This window comes from Prionailurus bengalensis, chromosome E4 (assembly GCF_016509475.1).
Source record: "Prionailurus bengalensis isolate Pbe53 chromosome E4, Fcat_Pben_1.1_paternal_pri, whole genome shotgun sequence".
In the NCBI taxonomy this organism is placed as follows: domain Eukaryota; kingdom Metazoa; phylum Chordata; class Mammalia; order Carnivora; family Felidae; genus Prionailurus; species Prionailurus bengalensis.
This window is the reverse complement of record NC_057360.1, coordinates 17,049,855-17,076,266: the sequence shown is the minus strand read 5'-3', so window position 1 is coordinate 17,076,266 and position 26,412 is coordinate 17,049,855. Positions and strand designations below refer to the sequence as shown.

Sequence of the window (26,412 nt, the reverse complement as noted above, 5' to 3'; positions counted from 1 at the left end):
GCATGTGCGATCTGTGTCAACTCCTGCCACCCCTCCCTGCATGCCATGGGCCTGCGTTTCTTAACTCTCACCATGCCTTCCCAAACCGCCATGCATTTGCATGTGTCATTTCCTCTACCAAGAAATTCCCTCCCTACTTGTCTGCTTAGACACACACATTCTTTAAGTCAGTTTCAACACTATCTCCTCTGCCAAAGCTTCCAATATTCCCCCAAGGTAGATAGACCCACCCGCTCACAGATACAAAGTACATGATTCCAGGGGCGCCTGGGTGGCTCAGTCTGATAAGTGTCCAACTTCGGCTCAGGTCATAATCTCGCGGTTCAGCTCTGCTGACAGCTCGGAGCCTGGAGCCTGTTTCAGATTCTGTGTCCCCCTCTCTCTGCCCCTCCCTGCTCACAGTCTGTCTCTCTCTCTCTCAAAAATAAACAGACGTTTAAAAAAAAAAAAAAAACAAAGTACATGCTTCCCTCATACCAATTAACCTCCGTTCGTGCAACAAATACTTTTGATGTCCTCCCACGAGCCACGCACTCACCAAGGCTGCAAGGATTCAGAGACAGAGCATGAGTTCTCTTCGCACTCTGGTGAGGATGAAACCAATACCTGGGTACAACCCAATGTGAGCACTGTCATGACACAGGCAATCACAAAACAGATGGATCACTGATTGGGAGTGAGGGTGTTGAAGGGGAAAAAAACAAGCTGATCTCAGGTAAAGTTAGAGAAGGATTGTATAGGAAAAGGAATTCCGAGAAAAGAGAGCAGCCTGAGTGCATTTGTAGAGATATGAGAGAACATGAGGACTTCGGAGAACTGCCATGGTTTGAGGTGGCTGGAACAGTGACCATGAGGTGGCTGGAAGAACGACCACTGGCAGCATGTTGCAAATGAGGAAACTAAAAAGGTAGAGTCATTATGTATGTTCTTCCAAAGAGCTGGTGTGGATTCTAACTTGTTTGCATGCCTTCTACACCTTTAGACCACAAGGAACTTGAAACCCCCACCTAGTTTGGAGAATTGCTTTGTAAACTTTCTTAAATGCTGAGTGATCTGGGAGTATTCTAAAGACACAAGAAAGGGCTTGGCCCTGCTCTAGTGAATAGTTGTTTTTATTTTTGTTTTTAACATTTACTTATTTTTTGAGAGACAGACAGAGCGCGAGTGGGGAGGGGCAGAGAGACAGAGGGAATCCAAAGCAGGCTCCAGGCTCTGAGCTGTCAGCACAGAACACAACGTGGGGCTGGAATCCACGAACTGTGAGATCATGACCTGAGCCAAAGTCAGACACTTAACCAACTGAGCTACCCAGGCGCCCCTCTAGCGAAGTTTTATTGACAGCATGAATGAATACAGAGAAGACACGCTTATCACATTTGTATATAAAACAAATCTGGGTAGTCACTGATACTGTGATACGGTGACCGAGAGTAGCTATGCTTGTGCTGAGCATAGCATAATGTATGCAGAAGTTGAATCACTACATTGCATACTTGAAAATAATGCACCGTTGTGTGTCAACTGTGCTCAGATATTTTTTTTTAACTGTGATCAATAGAATCCAAATTCAAATATAGTTCAATAAACTGAAACAGTGGTCCAAAACTCAATTGACAAGGCAAAATACGGTAGAAATAAATGCAGAGCTCTGCCCATGGGTGCAAGAAGTCAACAGATTTGGAGCTGCCACATACATGTAATGGTGGTTGGGGATAAATTTTCTCAGCCTAGAAGAGAGGGCTTGATTCGAAGCTGTGGTGGGGGGGAAGGAGCTATGGAGACAGAGGCTTCAGCTTTTCTTTGTAACCCCAGAGGCTTGAGTGAAGTCACAGAAAAGACAATTTGGCTTCCAAATAAGGAATATGTTTCTCAATCGAGATGCAAAACATGATGAGAGGAGATGCTTGTGTGGAATCCAATGCTAAGCTGAATAGCCTTTAAAAGATGTCTTCCACAATCCTTCAATATTGAATCTTTATGAAATGTCTTTGGATTTGATAAGCTTTTCCCAGGTGGAATCGCCTTAGTCAGCTCTTACCCGTGTTCATGTGATTTCAGTTGCTGGAGAGACCATCCTGGTTGACGGAGGCAGTGAGGGATTCCAGCTCGTTGGCCTGCTTCCCAGCACCCACTATACTGTCACTATGTATGCCACCAGTGGACCTCTCACCAGTGGTACCATCAGCACCAACTTCTCTACCCGTGAGTACATGGTTGGCTACATATCCAGCATCCCTAGATGCTTTTGCAGATCCTGAAAATTATCCGTCCCCATGTGGTGGACTAAATTAGAGTCTAGAGGCTTTGGACAGCGCAGCTATGAGCTGTTCGTATCTCAGTTGACTGCTGCCCAAATGCCAGTGAGCTGCAGCTCTCAGGCAGCAGGCACATGTCTATTTTCTGCTTTCATCCTGGGTCTGGCTGACAGCAGTAGAACCAGGCCAAGAGAGGCCAGTATTGGAAATGGATCTGGCCCAGAAAAAACTGGATGCATATGAAAGGGCTTGATATCTGGGAGACACTGGCTGGGTGCAATCATGGCCAGAACAGGAGACAAAGGTATAGTTGTGGGGATGATGATGCAAGTTCAAGAGTGAACTCACAGACATGCAGATTTATTTAGGTCATGATTTCAGACATAGGTCAGATTGGAAGATGACACACCTGGGCCCAGAGGCCCAGGTTAGAGGGGGAAATAGGTGCAGGAATGATCATGACACTGACTGATCATCTTCTGCTCCTGTCCAAGCTAGAAATGGGGTCAGCATGTAAGCAGCCCAGAGACCACGTAGGTGGGCAGATAAATACCTGATACCTGGAATCAAACGGAAAGGAGCTGGAGAGGAAGGTACTCCTGGCATTTTCTCTTCTTTATAGTCCTGGACCCTCCTGCAAACCTGACGGCCAGTGAAGTCACCAGACAAAGTGCCCTGATCTCCTGGCAGCCTCCCAGAGCAGAGATTGAAAACTACATCTTAACCTACAAATCCACTGATGGAAGCCGCAAGGTGAGATTTTTCTGTAAGGGAGATTTTTCTATCAGGCCATCCAAAGGGAGCAAACTGGGTTTCCCGTGACGGATACAGACATGCTGTGAGGGAAAAGCCTGAGTCTGTAAGCTAGAGATTTTGGTGCTAGTCCTGGCTTCTCTACTACTCTCTTTACAAGTTGAGACAAAACACGAAGCCTCTCTGAGCCTTAGTTTCCGCTCTGGATAATGGGGGTGTCTACCTTTAAAACTTCACTTGGTTTTGGGTGGTGCTTCCAATATGATGATGCAAAGCACAGTGGAAACTTCCAAGCCATATAAGTACATCGTTTTGGGAAAAAATTTCACTAGCAGGGCCAAGCAAACATGAGCTGGATACCAAATTCGATAGTCTTTTATGCCTCTTGATAAGCATTATAAAGGCTACATCTATAGCCTGCAGTAAAGAGATGACACATTTCTGTGTTGTGTGATCAGTTGAAATGGTACTTCTAGAGCACCGGTTGTCAGACTTCTGTTTGCAATGAAATCCTTTTTTTTTTTTAAAGTGAAATCATATTCAGGAGCAGAATGTACAAAATGGATGTAAGCAGAGCTAGTCTGTTGGATATGGAGTAGGGAGGCCTAGGCTTCTGCCTCCCTGGGTCCCGAGGAATCTAATACAGTTGGAAACAACTGGATTTGATAATCCACATGCCTACCTTTATGCCAATGTGCATCTATGCGGTAGGAGCGGTCTCAATCTCACACAGGAGCTGTCCTCTCTGCCTGTTGGCTCGATGCAGTCTTTGTTGGGGAACGGAGAGCACACAGTGGCCGTGGCGATACCGACCGATCTGGCCGTGGGCTTGGGCTTCCCTTCCCAGCTCCTCTCAATCATGTGCCTGTCACTCCCATCCACCTGCCTTCCTCGCTTGTTCCCCAGGAGCTGATTGTGGACGCAGAGGACACGTGGATCCGACTGGAGGGCCTTTCTGAGAGCACAGACTACACGGTGCTCCTGCAGGCGGCCCAGGACACTGCCCGGAGCAGCCTCACCTCCACCACCTTCATCACAGGTGAGACACACGGCCCGGTGATGCTTTCTTCTTCCCTGCAGGACGTCTGGCTCCTCAGCAACTTCTGCTGAGACGTGATCAGGGAGGAACCTATCAACGGACTCAACTGCCTCTTCCTGTGAAGGAAAATAATGATTTTCTCCACTCCCCCTTTGCCCCCCTTCCAAGACTGTGCCAGGAAACTTCTTACTACCAGGGCAACCATAGGAACCAGCAGTGCAAATCCCTGGTCCACCTGGACCCACTAAATGACAGGTTCCTGTTCAGATTTTCTGCAAGTGTTTTGCCAGCAAATTTCTTCCATCCTTCCTTCCTTTCTGCCTTCCTTCCTTCCTTCCTCTGCTGCCTGTAATCAGAGAATCACGTAATAAAGGTATGGATAGTAAACCCTTTGCATTAAATCCAGGGTTCTTCTCCATACACGAAGCACTTTTGCATTCCTATGACCTCAGTTCAGTCCTTGTAACAACTGGTGAGAAGGGCCTTAGGTATACCTCCATTTCACAGATGATGAAACAGAGTGCACAGAAATCAAATAGCATAAGTGCCTGGGTCAAACTAGAACCAAGGTCTTCTGCTTCCAAATCCAGTTGCTCCTGCCTTCCTCCATTTAAGTATCAGCAGCATATACCTGAAACTGTCCTTCAGGAATAAGGGTGTCCTCATGTGTATAACAGGAAATAAACCAACATTGAACCTTTGAGAGCTATCTGACAGGCACTGTTCTGACTACATTACATGTATTATCTAATTCAAGCCTATGAAATCACATCCTATGAGGTATATTCCATTATCCCTATTTCCAGTTGAAGAAATGGGGCCACACAGAGGTGAGGCAACTCACCTAAGACCCCATAACTTGTAAGTAGGAGAGCCTGGATTTGACCCCAGTTGACCTGTCTGTGGGGACTGTGCTATTAACAGTCCTTTCTGCCTTTTCCCACAGTACCTCTCTATAGTCCGTAATGTAGGACTTTCCAGTCCACACTTTGAGCTGTCTTCCTGCCCCACGTTCTGGAGGTGTGGCTGTGCACATGTGTGGGCCAAGCGAGAGTACCCCTTGTCCCTAGATGTATGTCTGCCTGCCATGTCAGAGTACCAGGATGGCTGGAATCCTGGCCCTGCCTCAGAGCCTATCCCTTCATCACCAGAGGGAGGTGACAGAATATGCCCCATCCCTACTCAGGTGGCTCTCCCTGTAGACTCACCCTAAATGGTAACGCAGGACACTGAATCAAATACACCAAAATGTCACTAGTGGTTCTTTAAGGTAGTGAGATTGTGAATGAGTTCTCCTTTCCCTTCTTTTTAATATTTTGAATATCTTACAAAGTGTCTACAATGAGCACATTCATCAGAAAAATGATTTTTTTAACTAAAAAATAAAAATAAGCCGAGGGCGCCTGGGTGGCTCAGTTGGTTGAATGCCCAACTCTTGATTTTGGCTCAGGGCACAGTTCGTGAGATCAAGCCCCACATCGGGCTCTGTGCTGACAACATGGGGCCTGCTTGGGATTCTCTCTCTTCCTCTCTCTCTCTGCCCCTCCCCCACTCATGCACACACACACTCTCTCTCTCTCTCTCTCTCTCTGTGTCTCAAAATAAATAAATAAACTTTAAACAATCTTAAAAATAAATAAAAATAAACATAAGCCTTGGTCGCAGGGCTTGCCACAAGTCAAAACGCGTCTTCACGAAGCAGTACTTGGAGGACACTTGATCCCTTTAAGGGGCTCAAGTCAATTTTGCGCCCCTTCCATGCCCTTTCACGGAGGGACTTATCTCAGCATCAAGGTGCTACCTTCTCTTGTTCCAACCCTTCGCTGCGTATTCACAGGTGTAAGGGTCCTCTGTGGTCCTCTTTTTCAAGCTGCCACCCAAAGACCCGTGGATTGGAGCTTTTCCCTGAATTAAGAATTTCTTTCCCACAAAAAGGACACAGATGACAGGAAAAAACCAGAGCTCCTAATCTGCATATTTATTAAGTCCAAAGTAATCATTTCATCCCCGAAATGCATAGGTTTCAAAGATCGCTCAGTGTAGTATGGGCCACGGCTCCCTCCCTGGTAATGCCACAGCTGGTGTGTGTGAGCAGGATGATAAGACACTGAGTCTACGGCCATACCACCCAGAACGTGCCTCATCTCTCCTGGCACACCTGAGGTTTCTCCAGCATCTTGTGGCTGTGTCTTGCTCCAGATCCACCCGGGCAATAAAAGTGTACCAGCTTCTGTGCCCACCACTGGCCCTCTCTTATGCGAAGCCACCCCAGAGATGTATAATAGTTTGGGTCTGGGATCCCAAATCCCGCGGGAGGCTCAGCCAGATATAATAAGCAGAGGGCTAACAATTCATGGAAATCCAGAGAGGGGGCGAGGGTAGTGGCTTTGTTTAGTGGACAATGCAGAGGGGCCATCAGGGGGGATTTAGGTGTTTGTGTCTTTGTTTTCATGAAACTCCAGTTGACACTGGGCTTCCTGGGGCATGACCAATACCAACTCAAAAAGGGGGAAACTGTTAAGAGCCCACGATCCTGTATAATGAGCGTAGCTACTGACTGAGCTGCCCCATGGACAAGTTGGGGTTGACCAGAGAAGGACTTGCCACTACTCCCGTGGTACAAGGCAAAGATATATCCATGTTTGGAAGTCTTTGCAGAGCTTTGCTGTGAAGCTCAAATTTAAATTTAAACCACTGATGCGTACCACACCCTGCTGGCTTTGTCTTGGAGATTTATCAGAACCCACTGAAATGACCAGTTGCAGAATGAAAAGTGTGTGGATGGAAGTAATGCATATGGAAGTACCTTGCACAAAGCCTGACACACGGCAGACATAATAAATGTGGGTTGAATGGAATAGTTAAATCCCAGCTGCAGAGCATGGAAGAGGGGTTTCTGGTGAAACAAAGCTGTAGAAGGAGATTTTCAATATCCATCACAGGGACGGGACTGGCAGAGAGAGAGGTACTGCCTGCACAGTGTGATGCCCCAAGTCCCTCCAATTTCAGGGTCTTTCTGCCACCAGAAATGCAAATTTCCCTGAAGAGATTGTACTAAACCTGCACAGTTATTTGCATGTCAACATTAGTGAGACTTCTCTGTTTGAGCCATGCCCACCCCCCCACCTTTTCTACCACCCCCTTGCAACTCCCCTGCCAAAAGCAAATTTTATTAAGGAGGAAGAGAACACAAGAGTATCAGCTTCCTAAATGTGGGGGTCAGGATGTTATCAAGAGGGAAGGACACCTGGTGGCTCAGTCGGTTGAGAGTCCAACTCTTGGTTTAGGCTCAGGTCATGATCCCAGGAGTCATGGGATCGAGCCCTGTGGGGCCTGCTTAGGATTCTTTCTCTTCTCTCTCTCTCTCTCTATGCCCCCTTCCCTGCTCTTATGTGCACACATGCATTCCCTCTCTCTCTCTCTCTCTCTCTCTCTCTATATATATATATATATGAAAAAGAAGAAGGAAAAGTTTGGGGTTTGCTTAATGGGTGGCTTGAGCCAGACACCTTGAAGAGGAGTCCAGGAGAGGGGGCCTCCAGCATCAGGGGCAGGTGTTTTTCATCCCAGAACTCTCCTGTTAGCCCCATAGATCTCTTACAGGTCTCTGGAGATCAGGCTCCCTCTGAAGAGTGGCCTCAGTGGCTGAACCTTCGGCCTGATTCTGCCTCCCCTGACGTGAAGCACATCCCAACTCATCCTCTCTCTGTCTCTCTAACTCCCTCCCAACACACACACACGGGAGCCACATAGCTCACCCTGTCTGCTCTATCGGCTGGCCCCTGTTTGCCTAGAAAGAAGAAAAGGAGGAGGAAGAGGAGAAGAGGAGGAGGAGGAAAAAGAAGGAGAAGGAGAAGGCGGGGAAGGGGAAGGAGAAGGAGAAGAAGAGGAAGAAAGAAACAAAAACAAAGAGCAGAGAATCTTTTCACATACTTGAAAGACTGAAGAGCTGCCAGTCTGAACCCCATGAATTATTCCTGCTGAGCAAGAGGTCTGAAAAACACCAGAGCATCCAATGTGACGGCACATCAGGGCTGATGGATTTAGAGACTAATTTCATTCTCGTAACAGGCATCCTTTCCGACTTCATTGACAGTGCCTGAGCTCTCCACTTAGCAGCATCCTATTCTTAGGACGGGATGTTATCAGCTGGTCGTTCTAAGCATTTTCTATGCCTTGTCTTATGGAACAAAAGAGCCTAGAGCTGGGCCCCTAAGTGGCCTCCATCCGCTAACAGACCTTCATCTTGCCTTGGGTGGGCCGCAATAAGAGGCTCATTTCAAGCAGATGTCTATTTAATGGTCTGGAAAAGAGTTGAGATGCTTTTAAAAATAAAAATAAAAGAGAGAGCGAGAAGAAAAGAACTCACTCCCACAAAACCTCAGAAACTTTCTTTGATCAAGATATCCTCCCTTGCTGTATTCCTGCCATAGAGCATAAACCCATTTCATTCTTTCCATCATGTTAATAGCTGTCTGTCCTGTTGTCCCTGGTGTTTGCACAAGACTCTAGGGGGAATTAAATACAAGTAGTATGGAAGAGAAAAAATATGGATACATTATTTATAATTTACTGTCGCCTGAAATTTCATTCAAGGTCTACTTGTCTTTCAGAGACATGAATATAAATGAGGAAACAAATATTCCCCGTAGAGCAACAGGGACTTGGTGAAATGATCTTCTGAGACGCAGGTTTCATTGTCTCTTTTAATACTATAAGAAGCAAACAAGACGCTCACTAAAGCTTGTCCTCAGAGACAGCGAACACTATAAAATAGGTTGTCTTGACCTTGAGGTTAAGCGAAGACAATCATTTGTGGAGGTACCCAGAGATGAGTAATGAGAAGTTTTCTTTATTGCCTTTGCTCCAGTCTATCCCACATCCAGGCTGAGCTGCTCTCTGGGGCTTTTCAGGAAAAGCTCTGGGAGTCTATTCTAACACAAGCTTCAGTTTTGAAGCTGTAAAAATTAATAAGGATTGGCAAATCCCGGATCCCTGGACAATAGATAGTGGGTCATGCAAATCCACGTAATTATCAGTTGGGAATTCCAATGCCCACTGTGCATTGCTTCCTACTCTCATTTATACCACACTTCCCCCTTCACCAAAGTAGGGAACTGGAGAGGATTCCCTCTGCTCCACTACTTAGAAACAGGTGGCGTGCCAGCTCTGTTGAAATAAGCAATCTCCCAAAAGGAGAGGTCCACCTTCTCCTTTCTTGGACACCTGACTGTGTGGAAGGAGGGCACTACAGACCCCATTTGAACAAACTATTCCCATCCATGACCCCCAAGGGCCCTCTCTATATTTATTCATTTCTTTCTTTCTGCTTTCACCTTTTCTTCCGCCTGCTACACGCAACCGTTCTGAGGCGTTGAATTTGTGTCCTTTGGTTTATATGTGTTTTTGAAAAATGTGTTCTTGGGCAAGTTTTGAGTATATTTCAAATGTGTGCAAATGGTATTGGATTACACAATTCATTCCCTGCTCTCATATTTTCTACTCAGTGCTGTTTTTAAGACCCATCGATGCTGTAGTGCAGGTGCCTAGTCTCTGGCTTCCAACTGTTGCAAAACACTGCATGCTGTTCATCCATCGCATGTTACCTCTCCATTCTCCCAAGATGGACAGCAGATGGTCCTCAGCCTCCCACACCACAAATGGTGCTGCAGAAAATACCTTATATGTGCCCTCTTATGAATCAGTGAGGCATCACCTTTGGGATATGTTCCCAGAAGAGGAATGACTGGGTCAGGGGGTATGTGTTTACCTGGTTTAACTAAGTATTGCTCTTTGGGATGGCTATGCTAGTTCACACTCCCTACGGAAGTTCATGATGGCTCCTGTTTCCTAATGACATGATCCAGCTTTGTAACTTTTGACAGTCTAATAGGCATAATTGAGATTTAATTTTCTGGTTGAATTTTTTTTATTTTTTTCTTTTTTTAAGATGAAATTTATTGTCAAATTGGTTTCCATACACCACCCAGTGCTCATCCCAACTGGTGCCCTCCTCAGTACCCATCACCCACGCTCCCCTCCCTCCCACCCCCCCATCAACCCTCAGATTGTTCTCAGTTTTTAAGAGTCTTTTATGGTTTGGCTCCCTCCTTCTCTAACTTTTTTGTTCCTTCCCTTCCCCCATGGTCTTCTGTTTAGTTTCTCAGGATCCACTTAAGAGTGAAAACATATGGTATCTATCTTTATCTGTATGACTTATTTCACTTGGCAGAACACTCTCCAGTTCCATCCACGTTGCTACAAAAGGCCAGATTTCATTCTTTCTCATTGCCACGTAGTATTCCATTGTGTATATAGTTGAATTTCTTTAAATAATAACAAGTTTGAGTTTAAACATCTCATCTATGCTTGTTAGCCTTTGAGTTGCCTTTTTCTATAAATTGCCTGCACATACAGCCTATCTTTCTATCAGAGTTCCTGTGATAAGTAAGTGTTACCTAGCATTATTTGAGTTTCTGAAGTCTTTAAGTCTTTACCTGCCTGTGGGACACAAAGGTATTCTTCTATGTGTACCTTTATTAACTTTCTAGATTTTTTATATTTAGTCATTTTGTATGTGGTATTAAGTAAGGATATAGTTTAAGTTTATTTATGTTGAGAGAGAGACTGCATACAAGCAAGCAAGGGAGGGGCAGAGAGAGAGGGAGAGAGGGAATCTTGAGCAGGCTCCACGCTATCAGTGCAGAGCCCAACATGGGGCTTAAATTCACGAACCATGAGTCCACAACCTGAGCCAAAACCAAAAGTCAGATGTTTAACCGATTGAGACACGCAGGTGCCCCCCCAGTAAGGATACAGTTTTATTTTTCTTCATTTGGTAAGCCAGTTTCCTCAACATCATTTACTAAGTAATCCATCTATTCTCCATTGATTTGTGTTGCTTTACTGTATATTAGGTTTCCATATGTACGTGTATCCGTCTCTGAACTCCAAACTCCATATTCTAGTCCATGGTCTGCTCTATAGCCAACACTACATTGTGTTTTAATATCGATCACTCAGTATCTTAATATTAATATCTCAATATTAATATCACTTTTCTTTTTCAAAGTTGACTCAGCTCTTGTGACCTTCATTGTCCCATAGGCATCTCAAAATAAGTCTATCAAGTTCCACAAAAGAAATTTCGTCTTGAATTTAGACTGGAATTGCAATAAGTTTATAAAGTAATTTGGAGAGAACTGACATCTTTAGAATACTAAGTCATCCCTTCTAAAAGTATACAATGTGTCTTCATTCATTCAAATCATATCTGTGCTCTTTAATAGGATTTTAAGTATTTCTCTATAACATTATGTTCTTGGCTAATTTCTAAACAATTTACAATTTCTTATTGCTCGGTGACTTTCATTGAACTTTAAAAATTATTTTCTAGTTCCTTATTGCTGATATGGAAAAATGCTATGGATTTTTGCATATTGATCTCATACCCAGCAATCCCGCTGAGCTCTTTATTAATTCTAATTATCTATTATTTCTGTTGATATTTTTAGGTAAATGTTTTATATAATTTACAAATAATAGTTTTATCTATATATTTCTAATCCTTATACCTCTTATTTATTTACTTTTCTATCCCTTGTCTCATTAGCTGGGACCTCAAGAACTATGTCAAACTGAACGGTGAGATTAGGTAACCTTTACTTGTTCCCATTCTTAAAAGGAATGCTTACTTGTAGCTTCATGTTGCATACTTTTTGCTAAGTCTTCATTTTTAAGCTTCTTTTTGATGGGAAAACAGAAGCTTTTCTAAAATAAAATAAATATAGGGGCGCCTGGGTGGCTCAGTCAGTTAAGCGTCCAACTTCGGCTCAGGTCATGATCTCGCGCAGTCCGTGAGTTCCAGCCCAGCGTCGGGCTCTGTGCTGACAGCTCAGAGACTGGAGCCTGCTTCATAATCTGTGTCTCTCTCTCTGCCCCTCTCCCACTTGCACTCTGTCTCTATCTCTCAAAAATAAATAAACATTTAAAAAATTTATTGAAATAAAATAAATATATAATTAGCTAATCTTAAATAAACCAAGGTAATATTCGCTTAGGTTTGAAGTTTAAAACATAAAAGTTAAAGAATTTTCTTCTATTTGAAGCTAAGAGTTTTTGTCACAAACTTTGTGGTTAAATTTTATCAAATGGCTTTTTTTCTGCATCAACTGAGTTAATTATATGATTTTTATCCTTATCTTAATAACGAGATAAAGTACACTGATAGAGTTTTCTTTATAGTCCTAGGAGAAACCTCACCTGAATGTGATTTTTTTTTTTAATCCACTGTTGGGTCTGATTAGGTAAAATTTTGTTTAACCTGTTTACACAATCAGACACAAACACAACCTGTTTACACGATCTACAATCGTAAGTGAAATTGACCTATACATTTTCTCATGTACATGGTTCCTTATTGAGTTTTGAAATCCATGTTTCACTAGATTCATTTAAAAAATCTAGACAGTTTTCATTCTTTTTCATACTTTTTTTGGAGTAACTTACAACAGAACTCATCACTAAAACCATTGGGGCATTTTTTGTTGTTTTAGTTGTTTCTCTTTGTTTTAGGGATGTCAGATGTTGGACTAGTATCTCTGCATTATCTGTCTAAGGTCCCAGTTTCTTCTTATACCAGTTGTGGCACTTTATAACCTTCTAGGAGTTTATTCACTTCATCTGAGTCTTAAATTTTCGTAGCATGAAATTCTTCAAAAGACTTTATTTTTAATCTCTACTATATCTGCAGCTATTTTCACTTTTTCAGCTTATTTTTGGCAACTTCAGTCTTTATTTTTTTAATCAGTCTTATTAACATTAATCAATATTAATATTTTCAAAGAGCCAGCTTTTAGATTTAAGATCCATATTCATGTTTACTTGTCCCTATAAATTTCTTAAACTGATCAATATAGTACCTTCCCTGCAGCAATCCAGGTACTTGAGCATGTTCTCAAACCCTCTGGACTCTTCCCCACTCCCTGTCCCTTTCACCTTCACCCAAACCAACCCTGTGTGGATTTGGGCTGTGGGTTGTTAAAAATAGGCATTTTTCCCTCCTGTTTTATGATAGTCTTTTATTTAAGGCAAAAATAAGACATCTTACTCAAGTATTTAACCACCCCTACTTTTCATATCTGTAGCATTTGTCGCTCTTCTGAACTGTGTGCTTCCTCTAGATTTTCCAGAAAGGATTTTGTAAGGCAGACCTCATGAAATTTCACATGCCTGGAGCATTTTTTTTTTAATCATACCCTCACATTTGAATTGCAATGTGATCAGAGATACAAAATGTTAGGTTCCAATATTTATTTTCCTTCATATTTTAAAATACTCCATTGTCTTTTCATATGCAGTGTTGCCACTGAGAAGTCTGATGTCAGTCTGATCCTTGTTCCCTCTGGAGGCAGTCTGCTCTTTCTAGAAGCTTTGAGAATGTTTCTCTTTTTTACAGTCTTCCACTTCACCATATGTCTTGGGGTTTGTTTTTCTTTTCATCTTTAGTCCAACACTCCTAGAGCCCTTTAAATCTGAGGTGTTTTATCTTTAATTCTGAGACATTTATCTTCATTATTTCTTTAGACATTTCTTTCTGTTTTTATTTCCCCTTTTTAGGACTTCTATTAGGTAGATGTTGGAATGTATATTCTCTCCTCCAAATCTCTTAGCTTTGTCTTTATGTTTTCTTGCCTTTTATCTTGCTTTTAAATCTTTTCAGAAAGCTCCTCCATCTGATCATTCAATTCATTTATTTTTGTTTAGCTGGATCTAAATTCTCCATTCATCCCATCCATTATGTTCTTACTTTCAGCTATTATATTATTCATGCCTAATATTTCTACTTAATTATGCATGATTTTGGTTATTTTTTTATATTGTTAATTTCCTTTCTTACCTCCTTAAATAAAGCTGTCATGCTTAATTTAAACTTGGACCTACTATTCTAATAGTTCTGCATCAGGGGATGGATGTCACACAGCCTGTGGTCTTTCTTTCTCAGTAATCTTACTCTCCAGTGATGGACATTCTGGCTTATGGGCTCATGTCTCTTTGGGGTTATCAGCTGCTGTGTCTGTTATGTGTGTAATAGAGAAGAACCAAGTACACACGAAGAGGTAGATAATGAATAGTCCATGAAAGTATGGGGGAGAAACAAAAATAGAACTTCAAAACTTTTTTCTGACCTACTCTTTTTCTCTTTTTTTTGTACTGTTTGTGTCTGGTTTTTGTATCCAGGTGATGCTGGCCTTATTGAATGAGTTGTCAATGCTCCCTCTTTTTCCATTTTCTATAAGAGAATGTATAAAATTGGTGATGTTCCTTTTTTAAATGTTTGATAGAATTAATAATGAAGCCATCTGGGCCTGGAGATTCTTTTTCTAAAGGTTGTAATCACAGATCCAATTTCTTTAATAGTTATAATCTTATTCAGGTTACCCATTTCATCTTGGGTGACTTTTGGTAGATGGTGATTTTCAAGGAAATGGTCCATTTCATCCAAGTTTTTAAATTTATTTACATAGAATTGTTTATGGTATTCAGCAGGATGGGGATGTTCAATCACTCTTTAGGGAGGGCAGTGAATTTTATCAAACATCAATACCATCTGCCTCGGTTATAAGATGGCATTGTGAATGTTATAGAAGGACCTTATATGTCATTATACACAGGATTTTATCTGGCCAATTTTTAATTATATTGTCCCAAATGTTTTCAGAAAATCTAACTGTAATTTCCCTTTTCATAATCATAGGAGTGGATATAGTGCTTTATATCCTTTGTACCTTTAGCAAATATTGACTCAGCATCTACCATGGGTCAAACACTGTTCTAAGTTCTGAGGATAAAGTAATGAACAAGATGAACCAGATTCCCACCCTCCTGAAACTTATATTCAAGGGGATGAGGCAGTTGGGAATAGACGAAGGAAGGAAAACAGGTAATTTCAAGTAGAGATAATATTATTTAAAAATATAACCAGTAATGGAATAGGCACAGATATAAAGAGCTGACCTCTAGGACAGTTCTTATGGCAGGAAGTGTTTTCTGATTGTCACTTCCTTCCCCTGTCATAGACTCTGGCCTCAACTAAGATGGTCAGAAGAGGCCTCCCTTTGAACTGAGATATTTGAGCCAGGGCTTAAATGATGAGAGCAAATTACACAAAGAAGAGCATTCCACACCTAGTAAGAGTAATTACTATACCCCAAAGGAGGAATAAGTTTGGTATGTTCAGCAGATTAGAAGAAAGCCAGCAAGAGACGGTGTGAAATCCAAGGCAGAGCCAGAGCATACAGGGCTTTGTAGGCCAAGGTAAGGATTTTGGATTTTCTTCTAAATGCAAGAAGCTATTTCAATTGGAGCCATTGCACTGAAGAAGCCATTGGAGGTTATTTGGCAAGAGAGAGATAGGATGAGATAGGATCACATTTACATTATTTTTAAAAAAGCACTCATTAAAAATGGAGAGTAGATATAAGTAGGGTCAGAATGGCAGGAAAAGACCAGACAGGAGGCATTACCATGATCCAGCCCTCTTCTTGCGAGGTCCAATCAAGAGCCACAGAGGCTGACAGCTGCTAGTCTGTGATCAACTCATCTGCCATGGAACTGGGTTTCCTGATATAAGTGAATCCACAGAATAAGGCAAATTATGTCAGAATATTGCTCTGTGAGAGTACTTTCAGCTTATCTTTGAAAAGAAGATTTGGAAGCCTACTGGGTTTGCCCATGGTGGGTAGAGGCAAACGGTCTGCAGAGCTTGAGGACCTTCCTCAGCAACTCTGCTTCAGGTGAAGGTATCCAAGTTATCTATTGTTCAGTTGATTCTCCATTCCTATTATACCCTTAAAGACTTTTGTCCCTTCTCCTCCCAGATTCCCTCTTGAATTGGGTCTTAACTCCAGTCTCACCCCAATCTAATTCATTCTTCACCCCACAGTAAGAACGATCTTTCTAAAAACTTGAGCTTAAAGTCCATCAATGGTCTCTTCATTCTATCACCTGACCAAGATAGTTCAGCTCCTTAAATGCCATGATCCAGTCCCTGTTTACCTCCCTGAAGCTCTCACTCATCCACTCAGACCAGCTCCTGGCTAACTTTGCAGTTTCCCAAATAAGCCATACTTTTTCTACAGACCTGGGACACCCTTCTCCCACCAATCTGTAGCTAATTTCTGCATCAGTTCCTAAACTAAGAAGTACTTTCTCAGTAGCACTTGCTAATCCTGCCACATCCCAGGCTCTACCGCTCCCCTTATCTTCATCAGCCCCAAGCTTCATTGAATGCCCACCTCCATATTTGATAACTCTCTATATTTACCTCTTCCCCAGAGCACTTAGAGCTTGGGGTTATATTTGTTGGTTTCTCCCACCACAGTGTGAGAAACCTGAAAGATGGGACTGCGTCCTTTTATTCTTCATATTCCCATCTTTTAGCACAACATTTAGAACTCAACAGATGCCCCTTATATGTTTGTTGGATGAATATATAAAAGAATAAGCAAGTAATAGATTAGAAGATGCTATTAAGGAGGCTAAGGTGGTAGGTTTTCATAGCCCATGTGTGCTGAACAGGTAACTTTGCCCTGTCCATGACCTCAGACTACCCTCCACAAACCTGCCAACCAGAAACCCACTTCTGGGAAGAACAGTCTAAGTGCTGGTGGCCAGAGGCAGCCACCTGTGCTTCTGTGGAGCAGCACACTTTGCTGTGTAGTTACACAGACACCTGCTGAGGCTGTCCTCCGAAGGAACCACTGGCATCATGGCTTTGGTCCGGATGCTAAGGTCATATGAGTAGGCAGATGCTCTCCAAAGCCATCTACTCTGACTCTTTTAAAGATGGCATCCAAGAGTGGAAAACAAGTAAGGGACAGGGCAGGGAGAGAAAAAGTCTCTTCCTTCACTCCCAGCCAGCTGGGGGTTGTCTGATTGTGCTGTATGTCACGTAGCTCACTTCACCCCACTCAGCACTCAGCCTTCGGACACCCAACACAAACCAATTTCTTAGCAATTCTTCCGGTGAGTGCCCCAATCCTGTTGATCTCACAATTACACCTACAAACACTTAACCAAGAGACATCCCAGTGTACCGATCACTTGGCATTGCTTTCCTCTTAACTTGGTAATCACTGCAGCTTGTGCTTTGAAAGAAAGAAAGGAAAAAAAGGCTCTTTGTGAAGCCAGGCCTCAGTTATTGTACCTCAGGGAACAAAAGTTTTTGGTCCTAAAATTTCTGCCTTGGAAAGATCACTGGAACGATCTATGTTAGGGTCAAAGGTGAGTTTCTGACGATATTAAATGGCATGACATCTAGAGATGCCTGAAATCTGTCCTGACAATCTCCTAAGAATGTATAAAACCACAGTATACATGCAAGGAACACAGCAGAGCAGAAATCAGTGCATTCCTCTTTTTCAATTTTTTTAAATGTTTATTTATTTTTGTGAGAATGACAGACAGAGTGAAAGTGGGGGAGGAGCAGGGAGAGGAGGGAAACTGAATCTGAAGCAGGCTCCAGGCTCCGAGCTGTCAGCACAGAACCTGATGTGGGGCTGGAACCCACAAAACATGAGATCATGACCTGAGCCGAAGTCGGATGCTCAACCGACTGAGCCACTCAGGTGCCCCTCAGTGCATTCTTTAAAATCAGCTAAGCCAAGGTCTAACAACCCCCGACACAGAGCTTAATAGAAAAAAAAAAAAAAAAAAACTGGAACACAAGGCTTAAACTCAAGGATAAATAGCATCTCTTATTCCCTCTCTTTGCCAGGCCACCCAGCCTAAATCTTGGGACTGGCCTGCTCAAGACATACCTACTGGGAAAGATGGGGAAGGAAAGAGGGAGGGAGGGAGGAAGAGACTGAAACACTCAGTCTAGTCACTAGAGCATAGGATCTAGGCAGAGAAAGCAGACTGCCAGGCCCCTAGGGGACACAGTGTAGCTTACCAACTCCATCTCTTGGCCTCTCTAAGAGGAAAATGTACCCGAGAAAGAGTGGAGTTCAAATCCAGCTGTTCCTCAGACTCATCTGAGGATATCTGGTAAGACACTGATCCCCTGCCACCCCCTAATATTCTGATTCGGTTCATCTGCTGCAGAACCCAGGAATCTAGATTTCAATGAAGTGCCCACTTGGGAACAATTAGTGAGCCTCTGCCTCCTCTCATCTGGTGAAAAAGAATAATGACTTGATCAAGGACTAGTGATATGAGGCAAAACTCTGGCAATACTGACAGCCAGAGAAGGTGGAGAGGAGTGGTTTCGTGGTAGAGTTGTCTTCTCCAAACCCCAAGAAAACCCTAGTCATTGCACAATGCTTGTTGATTGTCTTCCATTAATGCCACAGACTATGACGAATCTAGAAACAACCAGGTGGCCTTGCAATTTGTCAACAGTAAGACAAGGGAACCCAGCAACTATGCATTAGCCCCAAACACATTTGGTGAGCACCTCCACCATCCAGCCCAGGATGGGGGCCCAGGAGGAAGAAAATACAGCCCTTCTTCTCCCAGGGGACAATCTGTGAGTTTCATCTCTTCTAAACTTTTGAGACCGCTTAAATCCACGTTTTCTCAAGTTGATTTTATTCCCATTTTCTGACTTAAAAAACATGAAACCCTTTTTTATATGACAGTCTTTCAGATGTTTCAAAACTTCTCCATGGAAAATTCATCTCAGTTCACTATATTTATTTTTGGTAGATCTACCTTTAAAGCAACTAATGTGTTTGAGCCTTTTTAAAGTATCACTAACTTTAGTATTAACAAATATTAAATAATCAACATCATCAAGGTGAAGAAACCTGTATAACATCATTTATTTACCTATCCCGAAGTTTGGTTCTATTTTAGATGTGTATTTGTATGAGGGTTAGGGGAAGATGTTCTGTTGGGGACACATTGGATATTGGCAAAAAATTGGGGGTTCTGGCCCCTTTAAGGAGCTAAGTTGATTAGGGGAAAAGAACTATTTTTATTTTATTTTATTTTATTAAAAAATGTTTAATGTTTATTATTTTTGAGAGAGACAGAGCATGAGCGGGGGTGGGGCAGAAAGCAAGGGAGACACAGAAACAGAAGCATGCTTCAGGCTCTGAGCTGTTAGCACAGGGCGTGACGTGGGGCTCGAACCCACAAACCCACAAACTGTGAGATCATGACCTGAGCAGAAGTCGGATGCTTAACCGACTGAGCCCCAGGGAAAAAGGACTATTTAACACATGAGGTAGGATCGAGCTGATGGCCAAGAACATTCTGTGCTGATCTTCTCAAGCAAGAAAGTCAGGCAATGAGGGAAGAGTGGAGAAGGGAAGGAAGACAGGCTGGTTGCTGCAGAGACCAGGTGGAGAAAGGCCCAGAAGCCAAGACATAATCACAGTGCTCCCGAAGCAACAGGGAGAGGGGAAGTGCTCACTTACACCTGTCCCCTGAAACATAATTGTAACCTCTAGAAATATGTGGAGTCAAGAACTCCAATCAGGCTCTAAGACATGCTGGAGACGAAAGTTAAGAGCTTTTCCTCAGCTATTTAAGAAAATCAGTTTGGGGGATAAATATGTTTAATTTGAACATAGAACTTCCCGAGGTAACTTTAACCTTTGGGGCTTTATATGTTTATAAGATAAATACAGACATCAATTAATCCTTTGCTGTATGGATAGATGTAGATCATGTGAACTGTATGCCTATGTGACATTCCATTTAGTCAACTGTAGGGAGTATTTGACTTGGGGTCTCAACGCTTGGGTTCACGCGACCAGTGGAAGTTGTGTGATCTTCCTGAGTACAGTTTCTTTGTCTGAAAAATAACAATCCATTTGATCTATAACAATCAGCCTTTCTCTCCAAGTTTCTTGCAAGAATAAAATAGAAATAAAACGCACTTTGTCATGTATAAGTTTTATAGAAATGTATTGTTACTCCCTGGTACAAATGTGTCTGAAGGAGGAAGTCTCCTTGTTCTAAACTACCTTAAATGGCGGTGCCCCTTGACCATGGTATGACAGCAAGCTGGACAGTTCCTGTGCTAGGAGTTAGCACACCCACTGAATCCCAGTGACCTCTTCCTAACACAGGATGCTTCACAGATGATCTGTGACAGGAGCCTTAGATGACCAGAGTGTTCAGTGAGGATATTACATCACCTTCCCTGTGTGGCATTATGCTGTCCACTTGCTCTGATCCCCCAGCTGACTCCAAGTGGCCCTCTGTCACACCTGTAGTGCACCGAGCCCGCCACTAGGGGACACGGTAGTGAGTGATACGTGAGGTCCCTACCCAGACTCCTCATAACTGCTACATTTCAAGGATGCAAAACCACATCAACTGCACTCCATTGACCCTGAACATCATTGTATTTACAGAGCACCAGAACCACTTGTCCTTACGCGGCACGCTCTTCCCTGTGCTTGCCCTATCCACTCCTTCAGTCCAGAAATCTCCTCCGGTGGGATCTCGGCTTCTTGGCTTGTCTGCTAAGCATTAAAATTTGCCCTGAAGCTAAGCTCTTCAAGATACATGATTTAAGCTTCTCTTTCAGCTAATTAGATATTGTCCTACAAATTGGGCTGTTCTCTCTGAAAGATGAGCAGTGATTTGTCTCCCCTGCCCTTTCCTCAAACTTAACACTGAACTGTAAAACATGGCCATTTGATTGTTTAGTCCAATCAGGAGATTATTTTGCTTGAGGAGTAGAGATCCATCTTGTTAACGCAGAGCTTGTTCGGGCATTTCTTCATGCTGGTGTGAGGATGGCAGAAGGTTTTGCTTACTGCCTCTCATCCTTTTGAAAGGTGGGCTCTACAGTGATTTCTTGTGGCCCGTGCATCTGTAATCAGCACCTGAGTAACCCCACTAGCTACATTAACACACATTCACTCTTAAGGGGGGGGGGGATATTTTTATTATCCCCATTTTACTGACAAGAAAACTGATACCCAGGGAAGTCAGGCCATCTGCCTAAAGCCAAACAAATAGGTAAGTGAAAGAGCAAGACCGTGAATCCAGATCTTTGGCCCTCAGATCCCATAAAACTGTATGTTGTTTAATAAATCCGACATCAGTTAAAGAGGGGGGATGCAGGATGATGCAGGGTTCCCACACACTGTTTGAGATTCAGCGAGGATTTCTTACAGCTCTTGACAAAGTGCCACGAGGCCCTCCACAACCGTCTCCAACCCAAGGGTCCATTATGCATAGTAGGAGAAAGGACCCTTTCTGGAAATTGCCTCTTTTCCTATGCAGGGGGCCGGGTGTTTCCTCATCCTCAAGACTGTGCCCAGCATTTGATGAATGGAGACACTCTGAGTGGGGTTTACACCATCTTCCTCAATGGAGAGCTAAGCCGGAAGTTACAGGTGTACTGCGATATGACCACCGATGGGGGTGGCTGGATTGTAAGTACATGTGGCTGTTCTCCACGTACACAAACATCCTTGGTGTCTCATCTATCTGGATCAGCGCCTACGGATCCAAATTTCACCATCCTCTGGCCATTCTTCATCCACCCCTCACCTGTCCATCTTGGGGCTCTTTGTTGCCTCTGGGCCCTTGCTCAGTAGCCCAGGCATAGGTTTGGCCAAGCACTGGAAGGAAGAAGATATTGAGGCCGCAGACTGCAGTGACCTGACCCAGTGTAGGAGCCCCAGGAATATGGTTCCAGAGTGCCGGGGAAAGGGAGTAGTGGTCAGATAAGTCCAAGGGTCTTGCCTGCTGTAGGCTGTAGGAAAAGAAGGGGTGGTTCCTCTGTAGGAGAAGGGACCTCTGCAGGAGCAGGGGAGCCTCAATGGGGAGGTCTATGGGAAGAGTAAATGGAGGGGCAGATGAGGGGCGGAGCCTGGATAGCCGGCTCTAGTTACAAAGGCCTCCCCTGCCCCACCCTTCCTTGGCCTCCCTGGTTCTTCCCCAGAGCTGTCACAGCCTTCAAGAAGCACCAGTGTTCAGGAAAAGCCAGACACCCTCCTTCCGAGTCTACTAGGGTAACACCAAGAGAAGACAAAGGACAGCCTCACAGATGTCCCCACCTATCAGTGCAGCTCACCATAAGACGGATGGGAGAGTTCCCACAACCTGGCCCTAAAGCAGCCCAGCATTAGCTCAGTCCCTGCGTGCTCACAGGGCCCCCTCCCCAAACCACCCCCCACCCCCACCCCGCCCTCTCCCCACCTTCGGCTGCTAACACATAGCACTGGATTTCTCTTGGTGCAGAATGGATAGTTTTTTAATGGAGTTAAATGGTGGCTGTGCTCATAAGCTACTCTAGGGAGACATTTTCTTTTATGTTTCTGACATATTTGTGCCTCCTTCTTAAAGCATAATTGGAAATTGAAGCCGAGGCTGATGCATTGGAGGTTAAATGAAATTAGCACTTAAACAGCTCGGAAAGCGAACGATATGTTGTTGCTTTGCCTGCAATGGGATGATGACAGTTACTAGCTGATTTGAAGTTGGTCCCGTTCTTTGGGTGCGAAATGCTTTCCTCTACACTCTGCCGCAAAAAGATTAATTGGAGAGCCAAGCCTGTTTCCCTTGCCTATCTGGGGGCTTGATATGTATCCTGAGTCCCTTGTGTATCGCAGGGGTGCAAATTAGTGTCAACATCACACCCTGGCCTATTCATCAGGGGCCTCTGCACTTCAGAAGAAGAGCTCCCAGTACGTCCAACAAGAGTGCTGTGCCAACACCGGGCTCTGTACTGCAGTGCTCTTCATCTGAGCGTCTTTGTCGCAGCAGATACAAAACTCGGTTATAGCAGTTTTACTCTTGAGAGTTTCTTTTCTTAGTATCACTTTTCCCCCCTTTCTCCCTCACAGGTATTCCAGAGACGGCAGAATGGCCAAACCGATTTTTTCCGGAAATGGGCTGAGTACCGTGTTGGCTTCGGGAACCTGGAGGATGAGTTTTGGCTGGGTAATCCTCCTTTGCGCTTTCCCTCGGAGCCCTGCTCTGGCTTCTCGTCCATCTCTCTCCTTTGTGTGTCCGTCTGGGATTATCGGAAACGCCGTGGCTGTTGAGAAGCTGACAGCTCGTGAATTGCTTTCAGTACCTCTTGCTCTGTTTGGCTCCACTATTGATCTGTTTTTATCTTATTGTGGTGTTTTCCTCTTTGCTCTGTCTCTTCCCATCCTCATTAATAGTCTCTTATGCTGATGGGTCTTGACATGAGGCAACTACAGAGGAAGTAAGCCACCTGGTGGGGGAGGGGGCAGGGGACACAGCGAGCCGGCCGGTCACCTCTCAGAAGCCAGGAGCTGGTGGGCCAGCCTGCCGGTCAGGAGAGAACCGAGGCGGTTGCCCTGCCCCAGCTCCCTGGAGGAATGTGATCACCTGACTTGGTGAGGGAAGGGAAAACATGAGAGTGGCATTGGAAGTGACCTGCAATCTCCCAGGGGTCTGACACAAGCAGGAGGCGTAGATTGAGAACCAAACCGGTGTGTGAAGGTGAATCCGCACCCCATCCACGCAGCTGGCCGCGGTGCCAATCCCAGAAAGTGGCCCATCTATTGCCTCCATCTCCCGCTTGGTTAGATTTTCACAGTGATGTGTACGGGAAGGCAGGGGGACAGGCAAACAACCGGGTTCCACAGCTGTGGTCTCCTTTCTGTGTCCCCATCACCGTCTCACGGGGCCTCACTGTCTTTCTCCTGGCTGCTCGCATGACAGCCCCCCACCCGACCTCCCTGCCCTTCCATCGTCACATGGCCGGCTCCCTCACCCAAAATCTGAGCAGTGGTTAACCTCATTTGTAAACCCTTTCAATGACTCATCACCACCAGGTGAAAGCCAAACACCTTAGCTAAGGTCAAGGCCCTCTCTAATCTACCTCCAGAGACTGCTCCCCGACACTAGGCACCCCACCCCTCTCCCCAACCCTACCCCCATCCACTCCCTCTTCTGTGGGCCCAAAGCACAGTGTCCATTTTCCTCTCTGTCTCTCTTGACTATACTGTGTAAAGTTCTTTCAGGACTAGGACCACATCATAGTCCTCTTTTAATCCCATTCATTGCCTGTTATGGTGGCTGAGAGAGTAGGTACTTAATGTATAGGTATCAATCAGTCAATTAATGATAAGAATTTATTGAGTACCTATTAGATGCCCAGATCTATGTTTGCTAATGTAGGTAATAAAACTACAACGTAAGAACATTGAGAGACAAGTCAAGTGAATAGGAAGTATTTTTACCTTCTAGAAGTTTCCATACAGTTTGGGAGGCCAGTGCAATGCACACAAATCCGTGGGCTCGGCAGACAGGGCTCGTGTTCCCCAGACCTCAGGCACTTAACACCGCTTCCACAATTCTTGCATAATCTGTGAAGTAGCTAAACTACCACACACTTAAATTCCCTCTGTATCGCTTGCTTTATTTAGTTAAATTTACTGTTTGGGGGAAGAAACTTAATAGCATTGCCCAAAATGGCAAGCTGCCAAAATAAAAAGGAGACTTAAACATTAACACAACGAAAAGGAAACAATATTAATATGATTAAATGACAGTTAAATACGGGGCCCTCAAGGCTGATGCTGCTGGGTGTGGTACAAACAAAGATTAAAAAGTGTTGGGGGCTCACCACCAAGCACTAGAACCAAACAGAGACTGGGAGTCAAGGTTAGGATTAGAGTTAAGGTTCCTCCTTCACCTATTAAGGAAGAAATAGAATTTGGAAATACCTTTCTCCCTATATGTTTAAGGTTATTTAGTATCCCTTATTCCCAAAGTATTTCTCATATGGTGAGAAATGCCATCCCACACTGAGAAACACTATAAACCCACCAAGTACCAAGGAGAAGGCCACAGATACTCAGACAGGGGAGGGGTCAGCTGTGTGGAGGAGGTGCCGATGGATGAGTCAAAAGAAGCAGGAAGGAAGGGGACAAAAAAAGAGGTAAGGCAGGGATCCTTCTGACAGACGCAAACGCAAGAGTAAAGAAACCATCCACCGAGAGGAAAGGTGCAGGTCAGGGAAAGAAGAAAATGAGGTTAGGTGGGTTGAATGAAGGCACATTATGGTACCTAAGGCTGGGAAGAAAAGTCTTGACTTAATGCCATAGGTAATAGGGAGCCAGTGAGGGCTCTTGAACAGAGGCATGGCCTGGTGAGATATAGTTTGGCAGCAATACTCAGGTTGAGGGTAACTGTGACCCATGGTTTATATCTTAAGTTGGGTTCCCTAGAAGCAGAGCCAGAGACAAGGAGTCTTGTTTAAGTGATTTATTGGGTGAGTGCTCTTAGGGGCAGGGGAACGGAGGAAGCAAGATAGAGCAGGGGAAATACGCAAAACTGTGGTTGTGGTGGCAGACAATCTTCAGTCTCGTCCTCGGGTGAGCATGAGTGCTGGAACATGAATTGCTTCTCAGAGTCGGTCCCCACTAGGACAAGGGGGCTGACATTTTGTACCCCCACATTAGGCGTTAATGAAAGTCTGCTTCAAGGCAGGGGGGAGGGAGAGTGTAGCTGCCAGGAGGAAGTGACTCCTGTTTGGTCAAGTGTTATTATCCAAGAAGAAGGTAGCTGTGAGTTGTTACCGGCCAAGACATCTAGCAGCTGGGGGATAGGTCCACCATCTACTGAGGGCATCGGGGCAGGCACACCCAAGATCCACTACACCACACAAGCACGAGTCTAGGGTAGGTTGTGGGTCAGCACCCCAGCAAACAGCCCTCAGCTTATAATCAACGTAAAGCTTTAAATCTCAAAGAGGAGAGGGAAGCAGAAAGATCCAGGTGGCCCTCAGCCAATCATTTCGCCTGTGTGGATTTCAACCTCCTTTTCCACAAAGAGATAAACCTAAGCAATGTCTAAATTCCCTTCCATCCCCTCGATTCTTTCATTCTCATGATGGTGTGTGATAGATAGAGATCAGATACGACAGCCAAGCAAGAGGACCTCGGTTCAGTAGGCAGATAGAAATCAGGAGGGCTCAGACATCACCAGCAGTGCAAGCTGAGTGGTTCAAAGTCTGGACAGGTGGGTCAAAACCAGAAAGTCCCAGAGCACAGCCAGCCAGGGCAAGCAGACAAGGGAACATATATGAGAAAACATTGCTGTGGAGCATGTGGGCTCACAGAGGTTTGCACCTTTCGAGAATCCATCAGACCAAGGCCTGGGAAGCTTAGAGCCCAAAGAGAAGCATATGGGGGAACATAGCCACCCAGAAACCAGTGCAGAGGGGGCAATGCAAGCTGTAGCAGGTAGATTAGACAGAAAGGGACTGTGGTCAGGGGGCAGATGGCTATATCCCCTGAGCTGACCAGGGGAGCCCAGGAGGACTGGAGGCTGAGACAGGGAAGGGCAAGGTAACAGAACCACTTTTGCAGGCCACTGGACGATGGTAAGATGTCTGGCTCTCCTGGTCCCCTA

General features: G+C 44.3%; 1 protein-coding gene across 1 annotated transcript in view; it reads left to right on the top strand.

Annotated features, from left to right (window-relative positions):
- TNR (tenascin R) overlaps positions 1 to 26,412 on the top strand; it is a 410,686-nt gene that overhangs the window by 376,905 nt on the left and 7,369 nt on the right. The window contains exons 16-20 of the mRNA XM_043569008.1: positions 2,059 to 2,202; positions 2,878 to 3,008; positions 3,915 to 4,047; positions 21,298 to 21,449; positions 22,866 to 22,962. Of these exons, the coding sequence (XP_043424943.1) occupies positions 2,059 to 2,202; positions 2,878 to 3,008; positions 3,915 to 4,047; positions 21,298 to 21,449; positions 22,866 to 22,962 (657 nt within the window). The remainder of the gene's footprint in view (positions 1 to 2,058; positions 2,203 to 2,877; positions 3,009 to 3,914; positions 4,048 to 21,297; positions 21,450 to 22,865; positions 22,963 to 26,412) is intronic.